General features: G+C 39.3%; 2 protein-coding genes and 1 long non-coding RNA gene across 4 annotated transcripts in view; 2 read left to right on the top strand and 1 right to left on the bottom strand.

Annotated features, from left to right (window-relative positions):
* LOC114564924 (nucleoprotein TPR) overlaps window positions 1-4,508 on the bottom strand; it is a 31,169-nt gene extending 26,661 nt beyond the window's left edge. The window contains exons 1-7 of the mRNA XM_028592603.1: window positions 4,223-4,508; window positions 3,279-3,383; window positions 2,965-3,029; window positions 2,424-2,514; window positions 2,047-2,150; window positions 1,391-1,555; window positions 334-426 (exon numbers count right to left, since the gene is read on the bottom strand). Coding sequence (XP_028448404.1) covers window positions 334-426; window positions 1,391-1,555; window positions 2,047-2,150; window positions 2,424-2,514; window positions 2,965-3,029; window positions 3,279-3,383; window positions 4,223-4,373 — 774 coding nt within the window. The 5' untranslated portion in view covers window positions 4,374-4,508. The remainder of the gene's footprint in view (window positions 1-333; window positions 427-1,390; window positions 1,556-2,046; window positions 2,151-2,423; window positions 2,515-2,964; window positions 3,030-3,278; window positions 3,384-4,222) is intronic.
* Window positions 4,509-5,055: 547 nt separating this feature from the next.
* Window positions 5,056-13,083, top strand: odr4 (odr-4 GPCR localization factor homolog). Of its 2 annotated transcripts, none has more exons than XM_028593364.1 (14): window positions 5,056-5,199; window positions 5,556-5,659; window positions 5,983-6,099; window positions 6,999-7,091; window positions 8,286-8,392; window positions 8,474-8,510; window positions 9,296-9,439; window positions 9,535-9,630; window positions 10,467-10,514; window positions 10,890-11,009; window positions 11,104-11,218; window positions 11,937-12,140; window positions 12,294-12,347; window positions 12,969-13,083. In XM_028593364.1, the coding sequence occupies exons 2-14, from the start codon at window positions 5,561-5,563 to the stop codon at window positions 13,037-13,039; spliced, it is 1,305 nt and encodes a 434-aa protein (XP_028449165.1). In that variant the 5' UTR covers window positions 5,056-5,199; window positions 5,556-5,560; the 3' UTR covers window positions 13,040-13,083. The 2 variants fall into 2 exon arrangements, with proteins under 2 accessions (XP_028449165.1, XP_028449166.1); XM_028593365.1 differs by having other exon boundaries at window positions 5,063-5,146.
* A 2,153-nt stretch (window positions 13,084-15,236) lies between these two features.
* On the top strand, window positions 15,237-16,009 carry LOC114565362 (uncharacterized). Its single transcript, XR_003693897.1, has 4 exons — window positions 15,237-15,360; window positions 15,481-15,555; window positions 15,706-15,805; window positions 15,896-16,009. It is a non-coding gene; the product is annotated as an uncharacterized LOC114565362 (long non-coding RNA).
* The last annotated feature ends 10,764 nt before the right edge of the window (window positions 16,010-26,773 follow it).

The following is a 26,773-nucleotide window of genomic DNA, read 5'->3' as shown; positions in this document are numbered from 1 at the left end:
AAAAAGCTAAAAGAAAAAAATGCTAAGTAAATTTCTATTGCACTGTTGTGCTGCGTTAAAACCATCTTCACCAACTTAGTGTCTCTGAGGATTGGAGTAAGGTTATTTCAAAGTCTATGACTACTGTAAGATCATACTTCAGTTTAAGCTAGGACAGGCTACAGTCCCTGCTCTGACGACCTGGGGGTCTTTACTGTGGTGTGAGGACCTTAACTAACCTATACAGATGCAGACACACAGAATGCAAACGGAATGAGGAGCAAATAACGTAAATCTTAAAACTTCTTTTCATGAAATTCTTAGCTGAGGACCACACTGTTGTGTTTAGATTACCTGTTTCAGTTTGTTGTTGAGGTCTTCGGCTCTTTTACTCTGACTTTCACTGGTTTGCTTCAGAGAGGTGAGTTGTCTTTCCAGCCTGGTCACCTGTCAAAGAGAAAAGTTATTTCAAAAGACATTAGCACTGTGGATAGGAAGCCATTGCCTCATGATGTCCTTATTTTAAATGAGACATTTACGCAGCGCAGAAAGACCAGTAGCAAACGTTGAAATAGGTACAGTAGGTCAAGGCTTCCTGTCACCTGCTAGAATGGCTGTAACAAATAACAGTTCTGTTTAGGGCAGTTAAGGTTTTAGTGGGTAGGTTAAAAGGTAGAGGTGTTGAAATGAATCAAATAATCGATGCATGGCATCGTGGACATGGACGATGCTGCATCGTTAATCGGCAGGCTCATAATCGATTATTTCTGTTTACAATTTAATGTAGGCCTAACAACATTTCTGTTTACATATTCTGTTATGTTTTGCACATTCAGGAAGTGCCATGTGCTCAGCGCTGTAGTTTTATGTATCCAATTTATTTAGTATTCGAGCACTGCAGAATGTGTTGTTTTTGAAGCTTGAAAAGCTATGAATTAAATATCCTACACGGCTTTAATAGAAAAATTTATTTGACGCATCGTGATGCATCGAGATATCGAATCCAATTGAATCGCTGACATGATAATCGTAATCGAATCGGGAGATCAGTGAAAATTCAACACTAGTTAAAGGGTTATGTCCCTGTGACTTGCCAACGTGTTTTCTTTTTGCAAACATTTTATCCCTTACATTTAGGAATATAGATAGATAACACAGTGGAGCAGGTCTGGCTCAACAGACCAAAAAAACCTTTTTAAACCTCTAAAGAATAAATACAAGCTTGTCATGTAACTGTATCTCACATTCCTGCCAACAGGCTACGTTTACATGGAGAAGAACGGCACACATACTGGCACAGTTAACTCTGTATAAAATTCTACAGTCACTGGTAATATATACAAGTATATATATTACACAATCTGCTTTGTTTATGCATTTTTTTTTTGTAGGCTATAATTTTGTGTGTTACCTGCTCCTTGCTGTTCCTCAGACCACCCTGTAGTTCCAGTATCTCTTTGCCTTTCTCTCTGTTAGTGTTCAACAGTTCTTCAGTTTTGGTCTTCAGTTGTGTAGTTAACCACTCGATTTTCTTCTCCTGTAACTCTTTCTCCTGCTCCATTCGCTTCTCTCGGTGCTACAACATACAAAGCCAGGACAGACAATTACAAAAAAGCACTACAAATCTGAGCCTTTGGCACCTTATCTATAATTGTATGGTTCCAATAAAATCACACTGAGAAGAGAATGAGAATTTGTTACAAATTGATTAGTTAAAGACATAAAACAGATTCAGAGAGTATTTGTGACTGCTTATGCAACTAATTTTGGTGGTCAGGAGTCATAAATATGTTACGGTTTCCCATTAGTAAGTGAACACCAACGGTTTAGACAACAGTATACTTACCAAAATACAAACATTGGAGGAAGTAGCATTAGCTGTTAAGAATGTGATTACTGGTGGGAAACTTACTTTGTATTTGTTAAGAGAATGTGTGGGTTTTCTTTTAAATCAAGAATTTTCCTGAAGCCAGCCTCTAGTGGTCATTGGAAAGACTGCAGCTTAATGGACTTCCACAGAAGTTTTAACATTGAGCTGTCGGGGTTTCCATGAAATCCAGTGCGTACCTGTACAGAAGCCTCAGATGATTGGACATCATCCAGTTTCAACTGCAGCTCCATCTTCACTTTGCTGGTCTCTGTCAGCTTCTCATTCAGACGCTTCACATCCTCTGCAAACACACACACAACATTCACAAACATTACCCCGAAGAACTTAAAACCCGAATCGGGGGTCTAAGGATAGAGGGTGTCATATGCTGTACAGATTGTAAAGCCCTTTGAGGCATATTTGTGATACTGGGACATAAAATTAAATTGCCATTATAACCAAATGTCTAAAAAGAAAAACACATGGGCTGATGGAAACATAACATGCAGTATTAACAAACAATGTATCCAGATTTGTGTCTTTGGACGGTTTGCGTGTAAAGTTGTTATCTTACCACTGAGGTTTTCCACCTCCTGTGTTCTCTTCTCCAGCATCCTCGCCAGCTCTCTCTTCTCCGCCTCAATCTCATACTTGGCTTTGGTTTGCTGTGGACCCACCGACAAAAACAGATTACATACAGTATTTGAACTACGATACTATCCAGAGTTTGTAGAATTCTTTAGATTGTGGTTGTTAGGGTTAGCATTATGTTAGGTGGTTGTTTGAATAACGTGAATAACAAATACAGTGTTAAACAGACTTTATTGGATAGTCATTATCTATGAGCTACGTGTATGATTCCACATCTGTGGTCAGCTCAGGTCTGTTTACACATATAGGACGGGAACAGCTAAATAAACAGATGATTTTGTGATATAAATTTGCTCTTCACTTCTTCACTAATCATACTTAAAAACCATGAAAGTGACTGAAGACTAATTTCATCAACAGAAAAATAATTAACATTTTTGGGTGGAGTATTCCATAAGTATCATTACAACCTAAACAATAACAGAACACCATGAACATTACATATTCATGAGGTGCATGCTAACCTCTTGTGGTGGTTTATCTTCAGAGGTCTCTCCCTCTATTCCCTTCAGAGTGCTCAGCTCTTCATCTGCACAGAGAATTAGACACGGACGATCATGTAAACAACCATGAAAATAAATAGGAAGCACACTTTAAAAAAGGGACAGTTCACCCAAAATCAAGAACACATTTTTCCTCTTACCTGTAGTGCTATTCATCAATCTAGATGGTTTTGGTGTGAGTTTGTATATTAAGAAGTGGCAACTGTGTACTTAAAGCACTGCTTCCTCAATAACCAAAGAACATGTGTGTTAACAGTAAGCGTATGAAAACTCACTGAGTTTTTTGTTTTCCTCCTTGAGTGTCTGCAGGTCTCTGGTGGCTGACAGGATCTGTTCCTGACTTTCTGCCAGTCTCTTGTCAATGTCAAAGTACTGCTGTTCTGTAGGGGCAGGGAACATTAAACAGGAAAACATGAGTACACAGTGCACGTCATACAACATAATACCTACACCACACAGACAAATGTACTTTTAAGCTATGTTTCACTACACGCTACTGTCTGTTGAAAGACTACAGTTTGAAACGGCAACAAATGTTATCAGCAGTAGGTACTCAGCTTTGTAAACTGGTTTCATTGTGTGCCACGGGACATATAGATAAATATTTAGAAATGTGTCATATATATATTCAGAAATCAAATACAGGAAGCTGGAGTTTTTAAACGTTGATGACCATTATATTGTAATGTTGTCAGCCCACTCAAGTTGACAATGAGTTACACCGTGGTGTAATTTATAGGGTAGGATGGGTTCAATTAAAACCACGTTATCTTAAATAACAAATAGTACAAAATGCATAATTGTAAATTCAGCTTAAAATGTCATGCCACATTTCCCTGGAATGATAGTAATGCAATGTTTCCTCTGAATGTAAATATGTGAACATTACAGAACTCAACCAAATATTTGGGAATTGTTCTTAAAGTCGGCATTAATTCAACATAGCATAAAGTAATTTATTCAAAAAACTATCACGGTCTAGATCTGTTGGCACAAATCCCCTTCCGGCAAAGTTAACGTTAGCCTTAAAGTGACATCGTAGCTAGCGTTAGCGGGCAGCTGTAAGCATTGTGGATGACGCACATCGTTGATTTTTTTTGCACCGAATTTACCAGAAGATAGCTTAATATTAAAGTTATACTGGAGTTTGACACGAGTTTTTTATACATGCAAATCAGCCAACTACTTTCTACTTTCTACTGTAGCTAACGTTACCTACCACTGTCTGCTTTGAACCGCTCATGCTGCGTCCTGAGCGCCTCGTTAGCATTTTGCAGCTCCGTTACAAACTTCTCGAGCTTGTTCTGGGCGCCTTTCGGGAGTTTATTTAACTCCGTCCGCTCCAGAACCTGCAGCAGGACGGCCGCCATCTCCACCTATCCCCCTATAAATACCAGAAACCTTAAATGGACATTAAACTCTGATAAAATAAACAGTTGCACTGTCCACAAACCCGCTGAACTAAGAGCCAAGAAAGCGTCAAGCCACACTCATTCAAAAGCAGGATATCCACTCCAAACTTTCAAAATAAAGCAATTACACCAGACCGCTAAGTGAAAACAGGCTAAAGTTACTGTAGCCAGGATGCCATGACAGTTTTGCAATGACTGAACTCAAATTGCTGTATTTGTTGCTGTAGAATATGAATTCGGTATTTTTTTTCACAAATTGATTGGAAAAAACATTCAAATATACAGCATTTCAGACTCAAAAGAATGATCCTGAGAAACAATAATATGACTTCAAATAAATAAAAATAGTGTAAATAAATAAAATAACGTATGTAGAAAAGGATGAATAAACAATTGTATTAGAGACCAAAATACATTATTCCTAACGTTACAATACTTTTATTCTCAGTTAAATGCCTTTTAAAGTTAACTGTTCTTTAACGTGTAAACGTCGTCATCATAGTAAACCAAAGTGATGTTTTAGTGTCTGAAACTTAACATCTTTTATTTTAAAGAAAAAATAACAATGTTCCGTTAGTTGTTTGTCTTTCGTTGTGTAACTTGACCATTTGACTTCCCTTAAATCTCTACGACAGAGACGTGCGACGGAAACACGTCACTGCACAAAGCATAGTGGTAATTTGAGTTTTTCTGCTGCGCTGACGAACCACTGCCAGCTGTCAAAATTAATAGCAAGTAGCCTTCCTCCTGATTCATATTTTACCCACAGTCTTGCTTCTGTCAGGTATTTTCCTCCAGCGCACCTGGATAGGCACTTTCAAGCTGTACAAACTATTTTTAATTGCAACCTTGACCATCTAACGGTAGCTAAATGTAGTAAATGACTATCGGTTAGCTAAAGTTAGAGGGGCATATATCCTCTAACCATGCGACTCAACATTAAACTCAAGTTTTACGTGGTTTAATAACTTTTTGAAGATAACGCTAAACGTCAAGGCTATGTCAAGTCTTCACTTGTTCTGTGTTCTGTTCCTCCTCGTTTCCCTTTTCCAGCACTTTGTCATTGCAGACATTCTGATAAAGAAAAAAGTGGCTACTGATTTGCTATCCCCTCTATATCTCTTTCCACACTCTCCGTAGGTAGTATGGGTCGTAGTTATATAGTAGAAGATGCTGTGGAGGGATATCTGTCTAAACTATGTGAACTACAAGCAGGTTCAATCACAGGGCTGCTTATTGGACAGGTAAGGAACACACAAACATATCTTTGTTGTTTAGCTTTTGCTCAGTGATCCTGTCCTGTTGTTTGGTTGTTTAATGCCTCAGAGTACAGCATCAGTCTAGCTGTAAAAGTTTGTGTGTTATGAGTAAGTAGCCACTTCACCTACACCACAGACTGTAGTAACATTTCTGTACAGGATGTAAACTAACTAATACATATGTCAATTAGTGTCAAGGTTGTGTTGGATGTGTTGGAGTGTGTGTGTCTCATAAGACATGATGTGATGTGGAGTATTTGCTGTATATGGAGTAATGAGTAATCAATATTAATGAATAAACATTTCAGAGCTCAACACAAAGGGATTTTGTCGTCACAGCAACTCGGACGCCTCAAAAAGAGGAGTCTGCTGCTGCAGCTGGAAACTCTCCGGACAAGGAGTGGGTGATTGAGCATGCTCGACAGGTATGTAAAGAGGGACAAGGCTCTATCCTAATTAGGGGTGGGAATCACCAGAGGCCTCACGATACGATATTATCCCGATACTTATGTCACGATACGATATTATTGCGATTTTAAAGATATTGCAATAGTCTGCGATATATTGCAATATATTACCTTTTTTCCAACTTCAGATTTTTCCCAATTTCAAATGATGTCCCGAAAGGACAATTTTGTCAACATCTGTTGTATCTAAAAATATACATTTCTCTGTTTGTTCATCACACTTCAGTTTTATTGGTGCAAAATGTGATTGTCAAGCAGACAAACTGACCAACACATATATCATAAAAGATCGATACTTGGCGTCTGTGTATCGATACAGTATTGCCAAGAAAAATATTGCGATACTATGCTGTATCGATTTTTTCCCCCACCCCTAATCCTAATACGTGTGCTCTTGACTATTTAAGTGTGTATCAAAGTGTACTGCATAAGAACTCACAGTGTGGAGGGTTTTTAGAACACACTGGGACATTTTTGTTTTTGCTTTGTTAAAACAGGGAGCTGATACCGTCAATTAATAATAAGGAATACAAAAATAAATAAGACTGGGTTGAATTTAACTGGGTTTAAGTAGTTCCAAAATATATATAGCTCCATCTAGCTCCATGTAATGACTTACTGTCATTTTAGAATCAAATACATGGAGCTATATATGTATTTGACAACATACAGTTTAGGGTACGTCCATTGTCGTTAGAATGCTAAGCTCAACAGCTGAAGTGGCAGCAAGACAACTATTAAAAAGTATAGAAAAGTAAATATAAAAAGTAAAGGTGTTTTTGTCAGTGTCTGCATGCTTTTAAACTGTTGTGAATTGTTAAGAGTTTACATTTGCTACTGCTTTGATCTGTTTACAGGTGTCTCGGATGCTGCCCGGAGGCCTGTCTGTATTGGGAGTCTTCATCATCACTGATGCTGATTCCAAGGACACACTTACCACAGTCCGACAGGTGAGACTCATAGAAACACACTGTAGATGATGTGCACACTCTTAAAGCTGCATGAATCCATGTCTGGCCACTAAGGGGGCAGGACAAAACATTGAAATCAGTTAAAAGATTTCCCTTGCTTATAAAATTGTTGTGAGTAAGTTTAATTATATAGCACCTTTTTAAGAGCAGAACTTTTCTATGACACAAAGTCTAAACAGGTGGGTCTTGAACTGCTTTTTAAAGGTGTCCACAGATCTATTGTCCAAAGGGAAAGAGTTCCAAATAGCTGGCGCCACAACCTTAAAAGCCCCACCTCGTTTAGTTTAAAGCTGGAGCAAGGAACAACCAACAAACCCTGATCAGAGGACTGATGGATCTACTTGCCAAAAGCTTAAGCAGCAGCATTTTGGGCCACTTGTCAATCCAGGGAATAGGATGTTAAGATATGTGAAGAGAGAGCTACAATATTAGAGATGGGACGAAATAAAACAGTGAATCTCCATTAGAGAGACAATGGACCTTAATTTAGCAATGTCTCTTAGCTGAAAAAACAGGAATTAATCAAACACTTAACATATTGGTCAAGAGTGAGTGCCTGTTTCAGAGTGTCGCCTGGATTTTGTGGGTTAGATTTAACTAAAAAGGAAAAGGACCAATACCTTCCATTATCTTAGGGACAAAGCTGCTTGGGGCAGAAATAAAAAGTTCTGTTTTGTCAGCGTTAAGCTGTAGGCAATAATCTGCCTTCCAATTTTATTTTATAGAGTTTAGTTAAAAGTGGCTTTTGGGGCTTAAACAAGATGACAGTATAATTGACTTTCACCTGTAATTGGAGATACCTTTAAAGTGACCCAAGCTCATACTAAGCGGAAAAGAACAGGACCAAGGACAGAACCTTGGGGCACACCATAATACAGAGTTTCAAATGAAGGTGCATAGTTACCAGCAGCAATTCAGATACATCTATCTGAGAGGTAGGAAGAGACTATTGTGTTAGCAAAGCATTACCTGCTTACACATCCAGCAGACACAGAGCAACATTAGCATTTATTTGCAGTCCAATATTCACTTTCTGTTATAAGAAAAAATGCTTTATGTAAAGTGATGCTCTGGCAAAGAAGCTCAGGAAGGACATGTACACATCACATTTGCTTTGGCATGTACCTGTTAGTGTGTCTTAGTCCTCTGATCGTGTGTACTGTCTGTGTTTAGCTGGTTTTTGCAGTGGAGAACCTGATCTCCTCGGAGCATCTGTGGAACCCTGCAGACGATGACGTCACAGACTGTGTCACACTGCACGTCAACCCCAAAACCAGAAAGTATCCTTTTGCACAGCCTCCTCATTGGATCAGTTAACTACCAGATACTGTATGTGGATAATCTTTAACCCAACTTATTAGAACCTTCTGCAGAACCTTTGACGTCAAAGATCCCAAGGTTAGTTAACACCTGTAATTTATCATAAAGCCACATGTTCCATCTACCGTCATTGCACTTAATCCATGGCATATTGCTTTCAAAAAGTACTTGAGCCCCTGCATTGTTTCCTAAAATGTGTATTGTCTAAAGTCCTATTCACACGGGACTTGTATTACCAGGGGGCCTAATGTAATTTAGAAATGACTCCCAAAGTCTGTGTTTTATGCGGCGCACTCGCACAGGAAAAGCAAAGTCTGTATTTTACTCAAATTTACTGACTTTCTTCCCTGGATATAATATCAGTGTTCTGTCAAAATCTTCATTTATAATTGCTGATGCAGCCAATACGAACTCGAATCACAGAGATTCCGATTCCCACTGGACTATTATTATCACATGACATCTGTGCTTGGTGAAATATGGTAGGTAATTGCGGAAGAATTTAGAATTTGACAAATTACTGACCTGGCAGATTCACACAGGATTAAGAAATGACCTCCACAATTATAAAAAATTACTAGTCCTGTGCGAATAGAGCTTTAAGCTGAAGAGTTTTGTTACTGACATTGGATACATCTACCCATAGCAAAGGAAAGCTGAAATGTTTTAAATTAATGAACACATAACCCCTTTAGAAAACCTATCCAGGTTATTTTAACCTTGTGACTTAAACTCAAGCTGTCTTCACTAAATGAAGAGCCAGTTTATACTTGTCAGATGATCTCAGACGTGACATGATATTTTGATTTAAACATGCAACATTGTGTTGTGATCAATCATATCAATGTCATTGGCTGTTCCAGAGCATGGCCAAGCCTGCGGACTGGAAGTACCAGTCAGGTGTGTGTTCTTCCTGGAGCATGGTGTCGTGTTGTATAAATGTGAACATGTTGGTACCACTACCAGACAACAGAACCGGTACAGAAAACATGGATACAAGTCTCAAGGTTAGAACACACACACACACACACACACACACACACACACACACACACACTTCAGAACTTCAGTGGAACTGTTCTCAGGTCATGCTTTGTTTCAGGAGGAACTAAAAGTGTGGGCACACCAGTTGGAGAGTGGAGTATGTCTGATCGATGGAAAAAAGCTGGCAGAGGACACAGAGCTCACAGGCGGGCAGGTTGTACTGTATAAATCTATAAAATCTGTATTTCCCTTAAAAACGTTGCTATCAAAACAATATTTTTGGACCCTTGCTGGAAGGCATTTTGGCAGTAATTGTCCTGTAAAATGTACTTCCATCGTCCATTTGCAGACTGACAGCTGGGCTGTCTCATTCCTGTAGGATAGTATTGTAAACTATTCTGCTGTGTTGGAATCTGCATTTGCAAAATTCCGACGACACCTCTGCACATTTTCCACAGATTTTAAACAAATCAATAAAAATAAAATAGAATAACTCAGAATGTTAACACACAAACACAAAAAAAACATTCTGATAAATTCTGCGGATTTTCATTCTGGATCACTGCTGAAAACTGTATAAAAATCTGCAGATGCCATTTGGGTTGGTGATAGACAAACCCATGCATCCATTAGTCAAAACGACCCTCCTGGATTGTATTTCATCCTTTCATCAGCACCTTTAACACTGACTCATCCCTGTGTGTTTAACACACTCCTCTTTTTCATTAATGCAGTCTAGGAATTTGATGCACAAATCTTTGTGTCAAAACTGGGAAAAAAAATCTGGTTTGAGGAAAACCGGTCCAATATTTTATATAACTTTACTGTCAGCTAAATTTCTTGGAGGGACTCTGTGAGGCTTGCTAAATACAGGTCCTGACTGTCTCTGGGCTGAGAGAGGTTAAAAAGCCAATACAGACTGCTGTCATACGATATAAGTAAATACAATATACTAAAACCCAAAAGAACTACATGTAACTACAGCTGATTCTCTGGATTGTGTAGACAGGAGTGTTATTCTAACCCACTGTGTCTGATATTTCTCTGTAGAAGAGGAACGTTAGACAGACGTACACAGCTCAGATACTCATCACACCGGTAAGAGACATAAACACTCTCACAAAATACACACACACACTCTCTCACACAACAACAACGACTACATGTCGGAAGAAGGAATCATTTTGTGGTTCACCACTTTTGAAAATTTAAATATTGTATATATTTGTGGGATAGACCTACATTTTTCCTACAACTTCAGCATTTCTCATTGTAAATGAATTGTATTGTTTATTGTATACTCTATATGCATTTTATATTATATATTTATATATATTTCCAATCACTCTATTGTATTTAATGCTGCATTAGGGTTTGGTAAAAGAAGTGATCATGGCTGGAATGAAGCTACTAATCAAGTTGACTGTTGTACTAGCTGTTGATAAAAGAGTACAATGATGTCCTGTGTGTTAGGATGACCAGAGGTTAACAGATGTGGTCCAGCGGTGTGGAGGCAGTGTGTCAGTCAGAGGAGCGATCCACAGCAGAGCTTACCTGCACAGCAACAAACCAAAGGTCAAACTGGCCGAGAAGGTAATGCTGTAATTCAGTAGACAAAGTCAAATCAAACTGCAAAAAAATAAAACAACAATCCATCGTTTTGTCTTGAAATCTTCATTGTGGACAGCTGCTGAAGAGGGACGTGGTTTCTACGGTGGCAACAAGGGTTCAGATGCTGCTGGAGGAGCTGCTGACATCAGAAGAGGAGAGCAAGGGCAGCAGCAGAGTAAAACAACAGACAGGTACACACACATACACACACACGTGCGTTTAATCATAAGCTTGTGTGGCTGTAGATTAAGCTCAAGGTTTAGGTCAGAGGGGTAGGTGGGTATCAGGCCAACCAATCCCAGTAAAGATGTAGGATTCGTACACTGATAGGAATATCTGCACTGGAAGCTCAGCTGTGGGCAAATCATCACCTGACTTTACAATACCCCTGTATACCAAGAGTACAAAACAGGTGTTACAGTGCTGGGTGAACAGTGCACAAAGATGAACAAGCATCTTAATGGGGAAAGTTAAGATAGTTAAGTGAAAATTATGGACCATGCCCTCTGTATCCAACTGCAGTTGTGAAGCTCAAACATGCTGTTGACTTAAGAGATTTTTGGTAAATGAAGAAAAATGTAATGTGCCATTATCATGTTATAGACCTTTTTCACAGCAGACATGTTGACATGTCATAGTAGGAAAAGGTGTATTCAAAACCATTAATGATGGCTGCATTCCACTTAGGAGAGGTCCTGGTATTGTGCATGCTGACTCACTGAAATAGCTTACTGGGACACTTGATGGAATTGAGCCATCGTTATGTTTATCAATTTCAGCTTTGCTTTTCCTACAATGACAAGTCAACATGTTTGCTGTGAAAAAGGTCCATTGCCACTTCTACATAGTCTCAAGCCATCGCAACCACTCCTCTCACTGTTCAGCTGAGTCTCTTTGTCTTTCTTTCAGAGCAATTCTGTCTCCCTCGTCGTATCTTCTGCCCAGTAAAAGCGAGCGGGCCAGTGTGTGTGTGTGACTACGAGTTCAGCGATGAGGGCCTGTCCGAGGTGACTGACCGGCTGAAGGAGATGCTGGACATCGATGCAGGAGAGGAAGACTTGGATACCAGGCAGGAAACGCCTGCTGAAATCACAGAGAGAGATGGTGCAGCAGGTAGGGAAAGAGTATCCATTATGTGGTTCATGATGACGTTTTTAAGTAGGATTTACACACCAAAACATATTTAGATTTAGAGCACATTGTGATAGAAGTTTCAGTTTTCCCTGATATTGTATAATTGTAATTCATGGAATTGTGTGTTTTCAGTGCCTGCTGTGGAAACTGTTGAAGCGCTGGAGCCCAAGAGAAACAACTATATTGGTAAAACTCTTTCCACAGTACTACCTACAGTTAGGCTTAGAAACATTCTCATAACATCATTATGTGGCCCGGTTAGCTCAGTTGGTAGACCAGGCGCACATATATAGAGGTATACTCCTCGACTCCGACCTGCGGCCATTTGCTACATGTCATTCCCCCTCTCCCTTTCATTTCTTCATCTGTCCTGTGAAAATAAAGGCCTTAAAATGCTCCCCAAAAAACAACTAAAATAACATCATTATAACTGCTAAGAAAAGCAAAAGTGTGACACAGCCTTCTGCCACCTCTTTAAAATGGTCTCTTGACTACAGTGTTAACTTGTGGTAGTCACGACATATTACTGTTTTACAGTACGTAGACTGTGGAGTTAGTGAAATATGTTTCAGGAAGATTAAGTGGTTGTTTTTTACCGCCCTCTTCCCAGCATGCACTGTGAAGATAATTGTACTGTACTGTACTGTAGCTACATCATCCAGTCAGGACCAGTCAGCCTTTTTGTTTAGTGTTTGACTTTTAAACTCAGTTACGAATGTACAGCTTGACATTACAACCATAGAGGTATGGTGTGAGTGTGTACATGTTTGTCCGAGCACTGTCCTAATTCTCCTCTGTGTTGTTTAGGTGTTGCCATGGCTTCTGCTGTCGCCCTACTTGCCACTGCTGCCTCAATGCTCTATCTCAGTGACGTTTAATACACACATATGCACACAACAAAATAAAGTGTTTGTTTATAACATTTACAAAAAGTGTTAATTATTTCAATTAGAAAATGCAGCATTGCAATTAACATTTTGTATATATATATATATGTATATATATATATATATTCTCAGCCTGTTAAAGTCAACTTTAAGCTTTAAAACTGCGGTGTCTGATGATTACAATTTAATTAGCAAATAAATTAAAATTAGCTTATCCCTTACTAGTTGGGTTATTTATAGCAGTTCTGTGACCGTGACTTCTGCACATAAAACATTATCTCTTTGCTGCCATACATTCATAATGATAAAATTCTCTTTGGACTAGTGAATAATGTTGAGTATATAAGTGCATGTCAGTATCCACAGTGCCAAGGCAACCAACCCTCCTCTATGAAGTTAGAATCATGCCAAAACCTCACACACACACACACACACACACACACACACACACACACACACACACAAAACGTGTTTTACTCACGCCCAACGATTCACAAACAAACTCAGTGTGGTTTGCAAATACAAAACATAATTCACAAACTAATGCATTTTGCTCTGCAAATAAGAAACCTACCTGTATTTAAGCCACGCCCCCTTTTATAACTCATGACCCATGTAGACCCTTGTGTGAGATACAATTGAACTCAGCAGAGTTCCTTTTTAATTGGTGATGGTTGGACCCGCCCCCTATGCTTTAGCCACGCCCCTTTACACCGCTAATGAACCGTATGAGGTAGAGTCTTGAGTGAGGTATCAGTGAACTCTGCAGGGAGTACCCTTTTCATTGGTGACGATTTGCGGCGTCTTGAGTGCCGCGCAAATGCACGGTCGCAAGCAGCGGCGTCCACCGGTAACCCCGACGCGCGCAGAGGCGCGAGGGCCCGTCCATCGCTGCTCGCAGCTGTAATATTTAGATTATAATCTATGTTTCTCTTCACATAAAGATATTTGCAGCATTAATTGATTCAGAAAAAAATCACCAGAATGCAGGAAATGAAGTCTTTAATGCTCAACATTTTTTATAAATAATTTTAATTATTTTGGTGTTACTGGAATAAATAATACTTCAAAAAATCTTTTTTAGAAAAAATCTCAACATAAATCTCACACTAAACTGAAAAAGGCTGTTGCGGCAATTTTGTTAATTTTACAGGAAAAAAAACACTTATTATTAGACGAGGAGCCTAAGATCAAAATGAAGTAACTGTCTGTGTCTGTGTCTGACCTGGGCTGGCACATGTTCACGTTAAAAAGCGTGCACGAGCACTACGGTCAGCGCAAAGTGTCCCGGTTTTAGTTCCGGGAAATCTTCTCACCCTATTGAAAAAGAAGTTTCAGAAATTGTGGCAGAGAACCTCATGTGAAATTTTATATATCCAATACGGATATATAAAATTTCACATGAGGTTTTTATGAAATCATGTGTTTTACCACATGTAGTTTTTTTTTTTTTTTTTACTATTTGCCTTAGTCATTGACATGTTAAAAAGTCCATATGCCTTGACGATACTCAGAAACATGTATTTACCACTTACCCCCAGGCGAGGACAGCACAGGTGTTGTAAAACCTCAATGGTAAGATAAAACACACATTCACACACAAACAGTCCAAAGACACAAATCAAGATACATTGTATGTTAATACTGCATGTTATGTTTTTCTTTTGACCTTAATGGCAATTTAATTTTATATCCCAATCAGACATGGGGGACTCGAGTCACATGACTTGACTTTGACTTGATATTCATGACTTGAGAATTGACTTAGACTTGAGTCAAATGACTTGAAATGACTTGACTTTTGTGGTGGAAAGTTTCAGTTGCAGCCGGAGAGTTTTTCCGAAAGAACAAGATGAAACGGATAAGGACTATTTGAGAATGAAACCAAAGTTTGATCTTTGAGTATTTATTATATTTGCAAATATAAGAAAACCGATTCACAAATACATAACTATTCCTTGTGATAAATACATTCTCCAAATTATGCAAAGGTAGGGGATTCAGCTACTCTTAAATAATACGTTTATTTTCTTTAAGAGACTTGCTTGTGACTTGCCCATGTGTGACTTACTCCCATCTCTGATCCCAGTATCACAAATATGCCTCAACGGGCTTTACAATCTGTACAGCATACAACACCCTCTATCCGTGTGTGTGTGTGTGTGTGTGTGTGTGTGTGTGTTGTGTGTGTGTGTGTGTGTGTGTGTGTGTGTGTGAGGGATCTCAATGAAAAGCTGGCTAAGACGAGGAAAATGACAACTGAGCTGCAGTGCAAACTAGACAATATTGAAGCACTTGAGGCTTCTGTACAGGTATGCACTGGATTTCATGGAAACCCTGACCGCTCTTGTTCGTATGTTTGAAAAATACATTTTAAAAAAAGTTGGAAAAAAATCGAATACAAAAAATAATAAAATAAAAATATGCTTCAGGAAATGAATGGACGGAGTCTACAAGAGCTGAAGGGCATACAAATGGAACACACAGTTATGCTACAACAAGCTCAGGTACTATATTGTGTTTGTCGGCCATGGTGCATTATTCCGTTAATAAGATAATACTTTGTCAGTTACACAAGGGTTACAGAAAATTTTCTTTGACAAGGCTCCAATCACAAAGAGTTATAACGATACTGATAATATTTCTCTGTTCTGCAGTGTGCAGCCCTGGAGGCCAAGATGCAACATGCAGCACCTACGAGAAGTGAGGACCTCGTCCCCATTTCTTGTAGCTCAAGAAGAGTTGCCGGTTGAAAGGGTGAGTATGATCTAAAATTGCAGTAACTACAAGCTCGGATTTAGCAGTTGTCCTAATTTGCTTTGTAATGAAATGTTGTTTATCGAGCAGGTGGAACTCCCGGTCTCCTCTGCCTCCAACCCCGACGCAGTCGGGTGAAGTTTGGAGGGCCGATCCAGCCAGTGGCCGTCCCACTCACGCCACGGGAGGAGGCTGCACTCCGTAAATTTCGTAGGGAATTCATTACGATATACTGTACATTAATTTAAGGAAAGCCAAATTGCTGAATGTATTTTTTTTAAAGAGAAATAAATGTTCTTTCCATCATGTTATTTTAGACAGCAGGTTTTCCCAGCCCCTCGGCGTAACACAAGGTCGGGCTCAAAAGGCGGGAAGAACTAGTGGAGACAAAGAGACCTCCTCCAGATAAGATTTTTTTTAATAAAATAAATTCCAATCTCTCTGTTGGTTTCTGTTCAGCAGTACACACACACACACGCGCGGTTTTAGAGATCAATTTTGCGGATTCTTGCGTGGCAGTGGTTTATGAGAACACACCTAACGTAATATCTGGTGAACTTAAAAGACATCAAAAAATTTTATTTTATCTACAGAACACAAATCATACTTCAAAATCATCATTTCTCTTTTAGAAGAATATGTGACATATCACTAGGGTTGGGTACCGAAACCCAGTTGCACTATGGTACCGGTTCCTACGCAAACTGTAGTTTTCGTACCGGATTAGAACGCAAATTTCAGTTCCGACTGAAATATTTTCCCTCTGCGCTCCGGACAGCTGCAGACCTTTTAAAAAAAATTTTCTCCGTTTTCTGCCGAATGGCACACGTGCCCGCTCGTGGTGTGAAGCGCGTATCCGTGCTATTCTCAGAAATGCACTCTACAATCCCTGCTGATAGACGGCTTTTTGTACACGCTCCGAAATGGACTTACAAATATCACACTTTCTCTGTAGTCTACCATTAGCTAGCTACTGTAAATGTTGGCTACTTTTAAAATGCCATATTTTCCCTCTGGGCTCACCAAAACTGGACGTAAAAGCATATTAACCATTCACTGCACGGGATCGCTAGTAAACATATTACACTTGCTCTGCTAGTCTATCGTTCAGGACAAGACCCTGTAGCCTGGTGGTGGGGGAGGCAGGACTGCATCCCCAAATTGTCTGCCCTTTTAAACTCATACCTGTGTGTACAGACCTCATGGACACCGTCTGAGAGAGTTTCTCCTGGGCAGGACATGCCATAAGTCAGGAGAGGTGTAGTATCTTGCCAGAGAAGGCAAATATGGTCATTTTTCTGCAAAAGAACTGCTAAAGTTTGAAGCTGGTTGGCATACCAACTCAACAACATTTATTTTGTTGTTACTTGTTAATAGTGTAACTGTTAGAACATTTTAGGCGAGAAATTAACGGTTTATATTTCAAATATAGGCAGTCTTGCGAAAATCTTTGCCGAATTGACAATTTGCTTTGGAACTTTTGAAGTTTTTGGAGCTCCATAAAGTGACGCGGCCGCCAGCTTGCGCCTGCCGGGGTCGCTAGATCGGCGCTCGGACAGTCTCACTCGGAGACCCCGCTGTCAGACGGAGGTCTTTTAGACCGGTCCCGTAAATAAGAGGCTTTTATTTTGTCGTTGACGGATCATTTGTTTAAATATCACAACACATGTCCGTCATAAGGCAAGGCAAGGCAAGGCAGCTTTATTTATATAGCACATTTCAGCAACAGGGCAATTCAAAGTGCTTTACATAAAACATTAAAGAGCAGTTAGAAAACAATTAAAAAACAATAATAAACAAATTAAAAACATTAAAAGACAAGAATAAAATTGATAGTGCAGTATAAGAATAAAAGCTACAGTGCAGTATAAGAAATTAAAGCTAATAAAATAGATTATTTAAAAAAAAGCAACATCAAAAAGATAGGTTTTTAGCTTAGATTTAAAAGAACTGAGAGTTGCAGCGGACCTACAGGTTTCTGGGAGTTTGTTCCAGATATGTGGAGCATAAAAACTGAACGCTGCTTCCCCCTGTTTAGTTCTGACTCTGGGGACAACAAGTAGACCTGTCCCAGACCACCTGAGAGGTCTGGGTGGGTCATAATGTAGTAACAGATCAGAAATGTATTTTGGCCCTAAACCGTTAAGTGATTCATAAACCAGTAAAAGTATTTTGAAATCAATTCTTTGAGGCACTGGAAGCCAGTGTAGAGACTTCAGTACTGGAGTGATGTGATCCACTTTCTTGGTTTTAGTGAGGACTCAAGCAGCAGCGTTTTGAATCAGCTGCAGCTGTCTGATTGATTTTTTAGGGAGACCTGTAAAGACACCGTTACAGTAGTCAAGTCTACTGAAGATAAAAGCATGTACAAGTTTTTCCAGATCCTGCTGAGACATAAGGCCTTTAACCCTTGATATACAGTATTTTTAAGGTGATAATAGGCTGATTTTTTAATTATGTTAATAAGATTAACAGGAACCTGTGGTCAACTGTCTTTTTGGAGTTAAACTCCACAAGCACACACACACACACACACACACACACACAGTGCAGCAGGCAGAGATATACCCAAGGGGGTAAGCTTTGCTTCAGAACTCCAACTTCCTATGGCGCCATTTTGATGCTACAAAGCCATCACCTCCCGTTAGCATCCCACTGACTGCCATTCATTTTGACGTCACTTGACTGCGAATAACTTTCCATCTGAAGCGTTTAAAGACTCTCATTGATTATTTCTAAAGAAACACGATATGTATAAAAGGCTCCATTACCTTGTGTCTCATGTTATGGCTCCGTAGCAGACGTTTTTATAAAAATAGGCTAACGATTGGGTCACATAGTGGAGGAATTACCGTATAGTACAGGAGAAGCTTGCAGGCAGTTTTGACTTACATGAGCTGTTTAGGATTAATTACTAATGTTAACTAGCATTTTAGTTAGCAATAATTAGCTTGTGCCTATGTTATCTCCTTACATATACCTACACTCTCTGTCTCTGTAAGATTGGGAATGATTGAGATTTCTCTTGGCACAGCTACCAGAAGACTTCCAACTTTCAGACACGTTGCTCACGTCACATTACATTGTCTCTGTCAGTTGGAGGCTGCACAATAAAGCAAGTGATCACTGGAAAGGTGCTTCTAATAGCCTTCAGTGGTCTCCGTCCAGAGCAACGGGCTCTGTTGGTCCATTTTATATATATATGTCAATGGGTCAGACATAGACACAGACAGATTACAGACGTAGACCGCTACCGTAAACCGATTGAGGGAGGGGGAGTAGCCTGACAAGCCAGACCCACATCAAGATGTTGACCCTGGCTGCAAAATAAATTTGCTGCCACTAGGGTGCGTCTAGATTTCTAGGCTAGAGGGGGAGCCCTTATTTACGGACAATGGTCCATCATTCAAAATCGTGCCGTAAAAATAACTTAATGTGTTTTAATACCAAAGGGGGTTATTCAAGATAAATACTTTACAATTCACTTACTTTATAATTATTTTTTGCCTTTAATGTTAACAGCCAGGCAACAGATTTCACCCTCGGAAAATGTATGAAATTGAACATTGGTTGGCAAATATGTAAACATCTTTTTAAACAGAAAAGTATGTTGATGTAAGAGAATCAGGGCCAATTTCTTTGGAAGTTTATGTTTGATTTAATCACACCGACACAGGAGGTAATTACTCAACTCAATGCATAAACCCCAACAATACTTGAGGCACTTGTGTGCAGACATAACAGTTTACGTTTTAAATACATCACATTTACTTATTCACATACTACAATGCATGCATTCATCAGCTTCCAAATAGGAGTAAAGGCAGGCTCCTCTGGTTTATGCTGCCTTTGTCTACAGGCAGCATGGTCTGCTGACCTCCTTTTCATCACCCACTTCCTAACAAACTTAGTTGGGTTCAACAAGGGTGGACCCACTAACGAAACGCCTGGCTCTCAGCTGATCTAACTCGACTCAACATGATGACGTTTTATAAAAGCTTTTAGTTTTGCTATTTGTCTGATTTAAAGGCTTATTCTGTACAGAACAAATGTAGTGGTGCTGATAGTGACGTTTAGAAGTCAGAGAGACTAAATCCGTTCAGATTACAGATCACCTACAGGCTGTTGTGTATTAACATCAGCACCAGATCGCAGGTAGAACATTTTGACAGCTACTCTGTCTTTATAAAACAGCTGGAGACTGTGTAGCCTACAAGCTGATATATGGGTCTGAAAACATTTTTATTTCAGTCAGAATCAGACCTAACAGGATTTGAGTGATTCTGTGACTGCCTGTTATGACTGAAGGCTGCTGAAAACGGCTGCAAACTGTCCGACTTGACAGCGCCTTTTTGTCACCGTCTCCCCCGGCTGCCTGCTCTCGTCCGCTTTACAGGCGATGCGCAGCTCATCTCGAACGAGCCTATTGTGACTGATAATTCCATGTAGCCTGGGTGTCTCTGTGTAGTCTTGTTAATTAGTCTCATATGCCATGTATTTGCCAGGAGATGAAAAATAATTCAAGTGGAATAACAATATTTGGTGCTAAAGGAGACGGAGCTAATTACCAATATAAAATGTAATGTGCCATTATCATGTTATTGCCACTTGTGGCTACTGTAGCTGCTGTTTACCTAATCTACATAGTCTCACTTCAGTGTCTTTATTGAAAGAAAAATAAACATTAAATTCAAACCATCGCAACCACTCCTCTCACTGTTCAGCTGAGTCTCTTTGTCTTTCTTTCAGAGCAATTCTGTCTCCCTCGTCGTATCTTCTGCACAGTAAAAGCGAGCGGGCCAGTGTGTGTGTGTGACTACCAGTTCAGCGATGAGAGCCTGTCCGAGGTGACTGACCGGCTGAAGGTGCTAAGGAATGCTCATTGTGGGACTGGCTCTAGTGGCTGTAATTCTGCACCAAGGCTGAATTTCGGGAAAGAGGAAAATTAGGGCCGGGCGATATGGAGAAAATCAAATATCACGATATTTTTGACCAAATACCTGGATATTGATACCGCAACAATATTGTAGTGTTGACTATTGGTGCTTTCACAAAATATTTATATAATTTATATAGATAACTAATCCTCAGTAATGTGGATATATTGACTAAGTGGGTAAAGGCACATAATAGAACAGTTACAACAGTCTGGTAAGTTCGGAACATTACATCACTTTACTGTAATGCAGCCTTCAAAACCAGAAAAAGGATAACACTTATGCAATATTACGATATCAAAGACGATATCTAGTCTCACATCACGATATTGATATAATATCGATATATTGCCCAGCTCTAGTATAAGTTGTATAAAGGTTATATAAATCTATAAAATCTGTATTTCCCTTAAAAACGTTGCTATCAAAACAATATTTTTGGACCCTTGCTGGAAGGCATTTTGGCAGTAATTGTCCTGTAAAATGTACTTCCATCGTCCATTTGCAGACTGACAGCTGGGCTGTCTCATTCCTGTAGGATAGTATTGTAAACTATTCTGCTGTGTTGGAATCTGCATTTGCAAAATTCCGCCGACACCTCTGCACATTTTCCACAGATTTTAAACAAATCAATAAAAATACATTCTGATAAATTCTGCGGATTTTCACAGATATTTAGTTTGTGTGTGTGTGTGTGTGTGTGTGTGTGTGTGTGTGTGTGTGTGTGTGTGTGTGTGTGTGTGTGTGTGTGTGTGTGTGTGTGTGTGTGTGTGTGTGTGTGGGGGGAAAGTGGGCAGAAGAGAGAAAGAGGAAGCAGACGTGTTGTAATGTTCTCTTAATACATCTATGGTTGTATGCAACCGGAGCAGAGTTGGTGGAATAAATTTAAGTTTTGTACTACACAGTGTGTGCAGTGTCCGAAATAACACCCCAGACTGAAAGCCAAGTTCATTCATTGTCTCACCAGAAACAGGATATTAACCCAGACGATATTCATGTTATAATGTCGGCCCTGGAGGTAACGACTCTCCCCTGGTTTTCTGACCTTGGTCGGAAGTAAAGCAATCAGGAAAGGTTAACATGTTGCACATTTTAACAGCTTAACGTGCGCTGATACGCTCATCTGTTGACATTTCCAACTGTTGACAGTTGCTTAATAAAAGCGGACTTTCCACACAATAACGTAGCCTACATGTGTCATTAGTATGAGAAAAAAATTAGATTTTAACTGTGTCGGGCTCTGACACAAATTTCTTAATGCCTTTCGGGCTCGGACAGAAAAATTCGGCCCGATCCGGACTCTAAAACACACACACACACGGTTGCACAACAAATACATGTCGCAAGAAGGAATAATTTTGTGGTTCACCACTTTTGAAAATTTAAACATTGCATATATTTGTGGTATAGACTTACATTTTTCCTACAACTTCAGCATTTCTCATTGTATGGAATGAAGCTAATCACGTTGACTGTTGTACTAGCTGTTTATAAAAGAGGACAATGATGTCCTGTTTGTTAGGATGACCAGAGGTCCCATGACATGGTGCTCTTTGGATGCTTTTATATAGACCTTAGTGGTCCCCTAATACTGTATCTGAAGTCTCTTTTATATAGACCTTAGTGGTCTCTTAATACTGTATCTGAAGTCTCTTTTATATAGACCTTAGTGGTCCCCTAATACTGTATCTGAAGTCTCTTTTATATAGACCTTAGTGGTCCCCTAATACTGTATCTGAAGTCTCTTTTATATAGAACTTAGTGGTCCCCTAATACTGTATCTGAAGTCTCTTTTATATAGACCTTAGTGGTCCCCTAATACTGTATCTGAAGTCTCTTTTATATAGACCTTAGTGGTCCCCTAATACTGTATCTGAAGTCTCTTTTATATAGACCTTAGTGGTCCCCTAATACTGTATCTGAAGTCTCTTTTATATAGGCCTTAGTGGTCCCCTAATACTGTATCTGAAGTCTCTTTTATATAGACCTTAGTGGTCCCCTAATACTGTATCTGAAGTCTCTTTTATATAGACCTTAGTGGTCCCCTAATACTGTATCTGAAGTCTCTTTATATAGACCTTAGTGATCCCCTAATACTGTATCTGAAGTCTCTTTTATATAGACCTTAGTGGTCCCCTAATACTGTATCTGAAGTCTCTTTTATATAGACCTTAGTGGTCCCCTAATACTGTATCTGAAGTCTCTTTTATATAGACCTTAGTGGTCCCCTAATACTGTATCTGAAGTCTCTTTTATATAGGCCTTAGTGGTCCCCTAATACTGTATCTGAAGTCTCTTTCCCGTAATTCAGCCTTGGTGCAGAATTACAGCAACTAAAGCCAGTCCCACAATGAGCTTTCCTTAGGATCTCAAAGGCAGAGCAGGATACCCAGGGCTCGGTTTACGCCTATCACCATTTCTAGCCACTGGGGGACCATAGGCAGGCTGGGGGAACGCATATTAATCTTAAAAAAACCTCATAAAGTGAAATGTTCATGCCATGGGACCTTTAACAGATGTGGTCCAGCGGTGTGGAGGCAGTGTGTCAGTCAGAGGAGCGATCCACAGCAGAGCTTACCTGCACAGCAACAAACCAAAGGTCAAACTGGCCGAGAAGGTAATGCTGTAATTCAGTAGACAAAGTCAAATCAAACTGCAAAAGGTGGAGCTGCTGAAATCAGAAGAGGAGAGCAAGGGCAGCAGCAGAGTAAAACAACAGACAGGTACACACACACACACACACACACACACACACACACACACACACACACACACGTGCGTGCGCAAGTTGAGAAGTTTGCTCCATTAATCATAAGCTTGTGTGGCTGTAGATTATCTCAAGGTTTAGGTCAGAGGGGTAGGTGGGTATCAGGCCAACCAATCCCAGTAAAGCTGTAGGATTCGTACACTGATAGGAATATCTGCACTGGAAGCTCAGCTGTGGGCAAATCATCACCTGACTTTACAATGACGTTTTAAAATAGGATTTACACACAAAAACATATTTTGATTTAGAGCACGTTGTGATAGAAATTTCAGTTTTCATTCTCTTTTTTTCTTATCACATCGTTGTTTTAAATGCATACTAGAATGATAATCAGGGTTTTGGTAAAATAATATCAATACAATGTATCTACTGGGCTTTTACCTGCATTACATTACAACATGATCTAGTAGAAACACAAAATACAAGTATGAACCTGAAAATAAGCATGATATGTCCCCTTTAAAACTGCTTTGCTCCTGAGCATTATACATTATACATATCTTTCATCCCAAATCCATAAAGCACAGAAAGGTTTTTGCTGGGGAAACCTTAGTTTTTGGCCATGAAAAGATGTTTCATCACCTCAACTATGCGTACCTAAAAATAATTAAATCCAAAGTCAAGCTAAAAGTAACTAAAATAAACTCAAAACAATTAATTTCCACAGCTGAGCAAAATAAAAATAAAATAAAATCAGTGTGCTCTCTCTAATTACTGAGCCTTTCCTGAACAGCTGTATATAACGGTCGGTTGTAACTAGGTTATCCCAGTCGATATAAAGGAATTCTCTGATTTCCCAGGTTAACCTGATATTGTATAATTGTAATTCATGGAATTGTGTGTTTTCAGTGCCTGCTGTGGAAACTGTTGAAGCGCTGGAGCCCAAGAGAAACAACTATATTGGTAAAACACGTTGCACAGTACTACCTACAGTTAGGCTTAGAAACATTCTCATAACATCATTATGTGGCCCGGTTAGCTCAGTTGGTAGAGCAGGCGCACATATATAGAGGTATACTCCTCGACTCTGACCTGCGGCCATTTGCTACATGTCATTCCCCCTCTCCCTTTCATTTCTTCATCTGTCCTGTGAAAATAAAGGCCTTAAAATGCTCCCCAAAAAACAACTAAAATAACATCATTATAACTGCTAAGAAAAGCAAAAGTGTGACACAGCATTCTGCCACCTCTTTAAAATGGTCTCTTGACTACAGTGTTAACTTGTGGTAGTCACGACATATTACTGTTTTACAGTACGTAGACTGTGGAGTTAGTGAAATATGTTTCAGGAAGATTAAGTGGTTGTTTTTTACCGCCCTCTCCCCAGCATGCACTGTGAAGATAATTGCTGTACTGTACTGTAGCTACATCATCCAGTCAGGACCAGTCAGCCTTTTTGTTTAGTGTTTACTATACTGTATATATATATATATATATATATATATATATATATATATATATATATATATATATATATATATACTGTATATATACACTGTATATATACACTGTATATATATTTACATTTATTATATTTTGTTGTGTGCATATGTGTGTATTAAACGTCACTGAGATAGAGCATTGAGGCAGCAGTGGCAAGTAGGGCGACAGCAGAAGCCATGGCAACACCTAAACAACACAGAGGAGAATTAGGACAGTGCTCGGACAAACATGTACACACTCACACCATACCTCTATGGTTGTAATGTCAAGCTGTACATTCGTAACTGAGTTTAAAAGTCAAACACTAAACAAAAAGGCTGACTGGTCCTGACTGGATGATGTAGCTACAGTACAGTACAGTACAATTATCTTCACAGTGCATGCTGGGAAGAGGGCGGTAAAAAACAACCACTTAATCTTCCTGAAACAGATTTCACTAACTCCACAGTCTACGTACTGTAAAACAGTAATATGTCGTGACTACCACAAGTTAACACTGTAGTCAAGAGACCATTTTAAAGAGGTGGCAGAAGGCTGTGTCACACTTTTGCTTTTCTTAGCAGTTATAATGATGTTATTTTAGTTGTTTTTTGGGGAGCATTTTAAGGCCTTTATTTTCACAGGACAGATGAAGAAATGATAGGGAGAGGGGGAATATATGAATATATATTGAGCCTTAAAACTGCAGTGTCTGATTGATGATTATAATTTGATTAGCAAATAAATTAAATTAATCTCTAACATCCATCTGTTTGTGGGCACACTCACACAGCCATCTGGACTGTAAGAATGGGTATATTTTAGCCATGATCTACATATCACTTCATGTTTATTAATTGTTGATTAGCTCCTCCAACATAAAACAAAGTGTATTTCAGTGCAGCTGGATGGGCCTGCTGATAGAACGTGAGAGAGAAGGGACACAGGGCAGTGGTGGAAGAAGTATTTCATGTACTTAAGTAAAAGTACTAATGCCACACAAACAGGATATTGAGTCTAAATGCTCATTTTGTAATAGCACTGAGGAAAACTGTCACATCTTTTTTGAACTGTCCCCATACAGTAAAATTCTGTACTTCAGTAAAAGTACTAATACCACACTGTAACAATACTCTGCAAGTAAAAGTCCTGCATTGAAAGTGTTACTTAAGTAAAAGTATGTAAGTATCATCAGGGAAATGTACTTAAAGTATTAAAAGTAAAAGTACTCAATGCAGAAAAATCCTCCCATTTTAGAAACTGGAAACGATCCAAACAGTTCTGTGTTGGTCTCATCATTTCAGCTGGGCTTGTAGGCCGTTATATTGTTGGTTAGTTTCCTTTATAACAAAAGATTGTATTTTATAAACGACATGTATTCAGTGTGCAAAAATCTCAATTTGCGAAGTAAATAAAGCTGTCAGATGAATGTAGTGGAGTAAAAAGTACAATATTTCCTTCTGAAATGTAGTTGAGTAGAAGTAGAAAGTGGCATAAAAAGAAAAGGGTAAGTAAAGTGCAAGTACCTTAAATCTGTACTTTAAGCATACAGTACTTGAGCAAATGTACTTAGTTACATTTCAACACGGTCAGTCAAAGGTGCCTTTTTCTCCAGCTTGAGCAACAACAGAAACATGCTGCAGACTTGAAGACTGAGGAAGAGTCGGAGAAAAATGAAAGAGGAGAGTGAGAGGCTGGAGATGACAGGCAGGAGAAAGAAATCAGGATGCGAGGGAAAGCAAAGAGTGAGATGAAGAAGAACTGAGATGGGACAATTAGAGGGATGAAGAGGTAACACTGAGATATTTGTCTCCATTCCTGCAACATATCCATCTGGACCTC

Source organism: Perca flavescens, chromosome 12 (assembly GCF_004354835.1).
Source record: "Perca flavescens isolate YP-PL-M2 chromosome 12, PFLA_1.0, whole genome shotgun sequence".
NCBI classification, from domain to species: domain Eukaryota; kingdom Metazoa; phylum Chordata; class Actinopteri; order Perciformes; family Percidae; genus Perca; species Perca flavescens.
The sequence above is the reverse complement of the archived record's forward strand: the minus strand, read 5'-3'. Positions and strand labels throughout refer to the sequence as shown.

What these genes read in the sequence shown, in the direction of transcription:
- odr4 (XM_028593364.1), top strand. Translation starts at nt 5,561, where the DNA reads ATGGGTCGTAGTTATATAGTAGAAGATGCTGTGGAGGGATATCTGTCT. An exon ending in GTCAACCCCAAAACCAGAAA is followed by an intron (nt 8,393 to 8,473) that starts GTATCCTTTTGC and finishes CCAACTTATTAG; the next exon opens with AACCTTCTGCAGAACCTTTG. An exon ending in AGAGAGAGATGGTGCAGCAG is followed by an intron (nt 12,141 to 12,293) that starts GTAGGGAAAGAG and finishes GTGTGTTTTCAG; the next exon opens with TGCCTGCTGTGGAAACTGTT.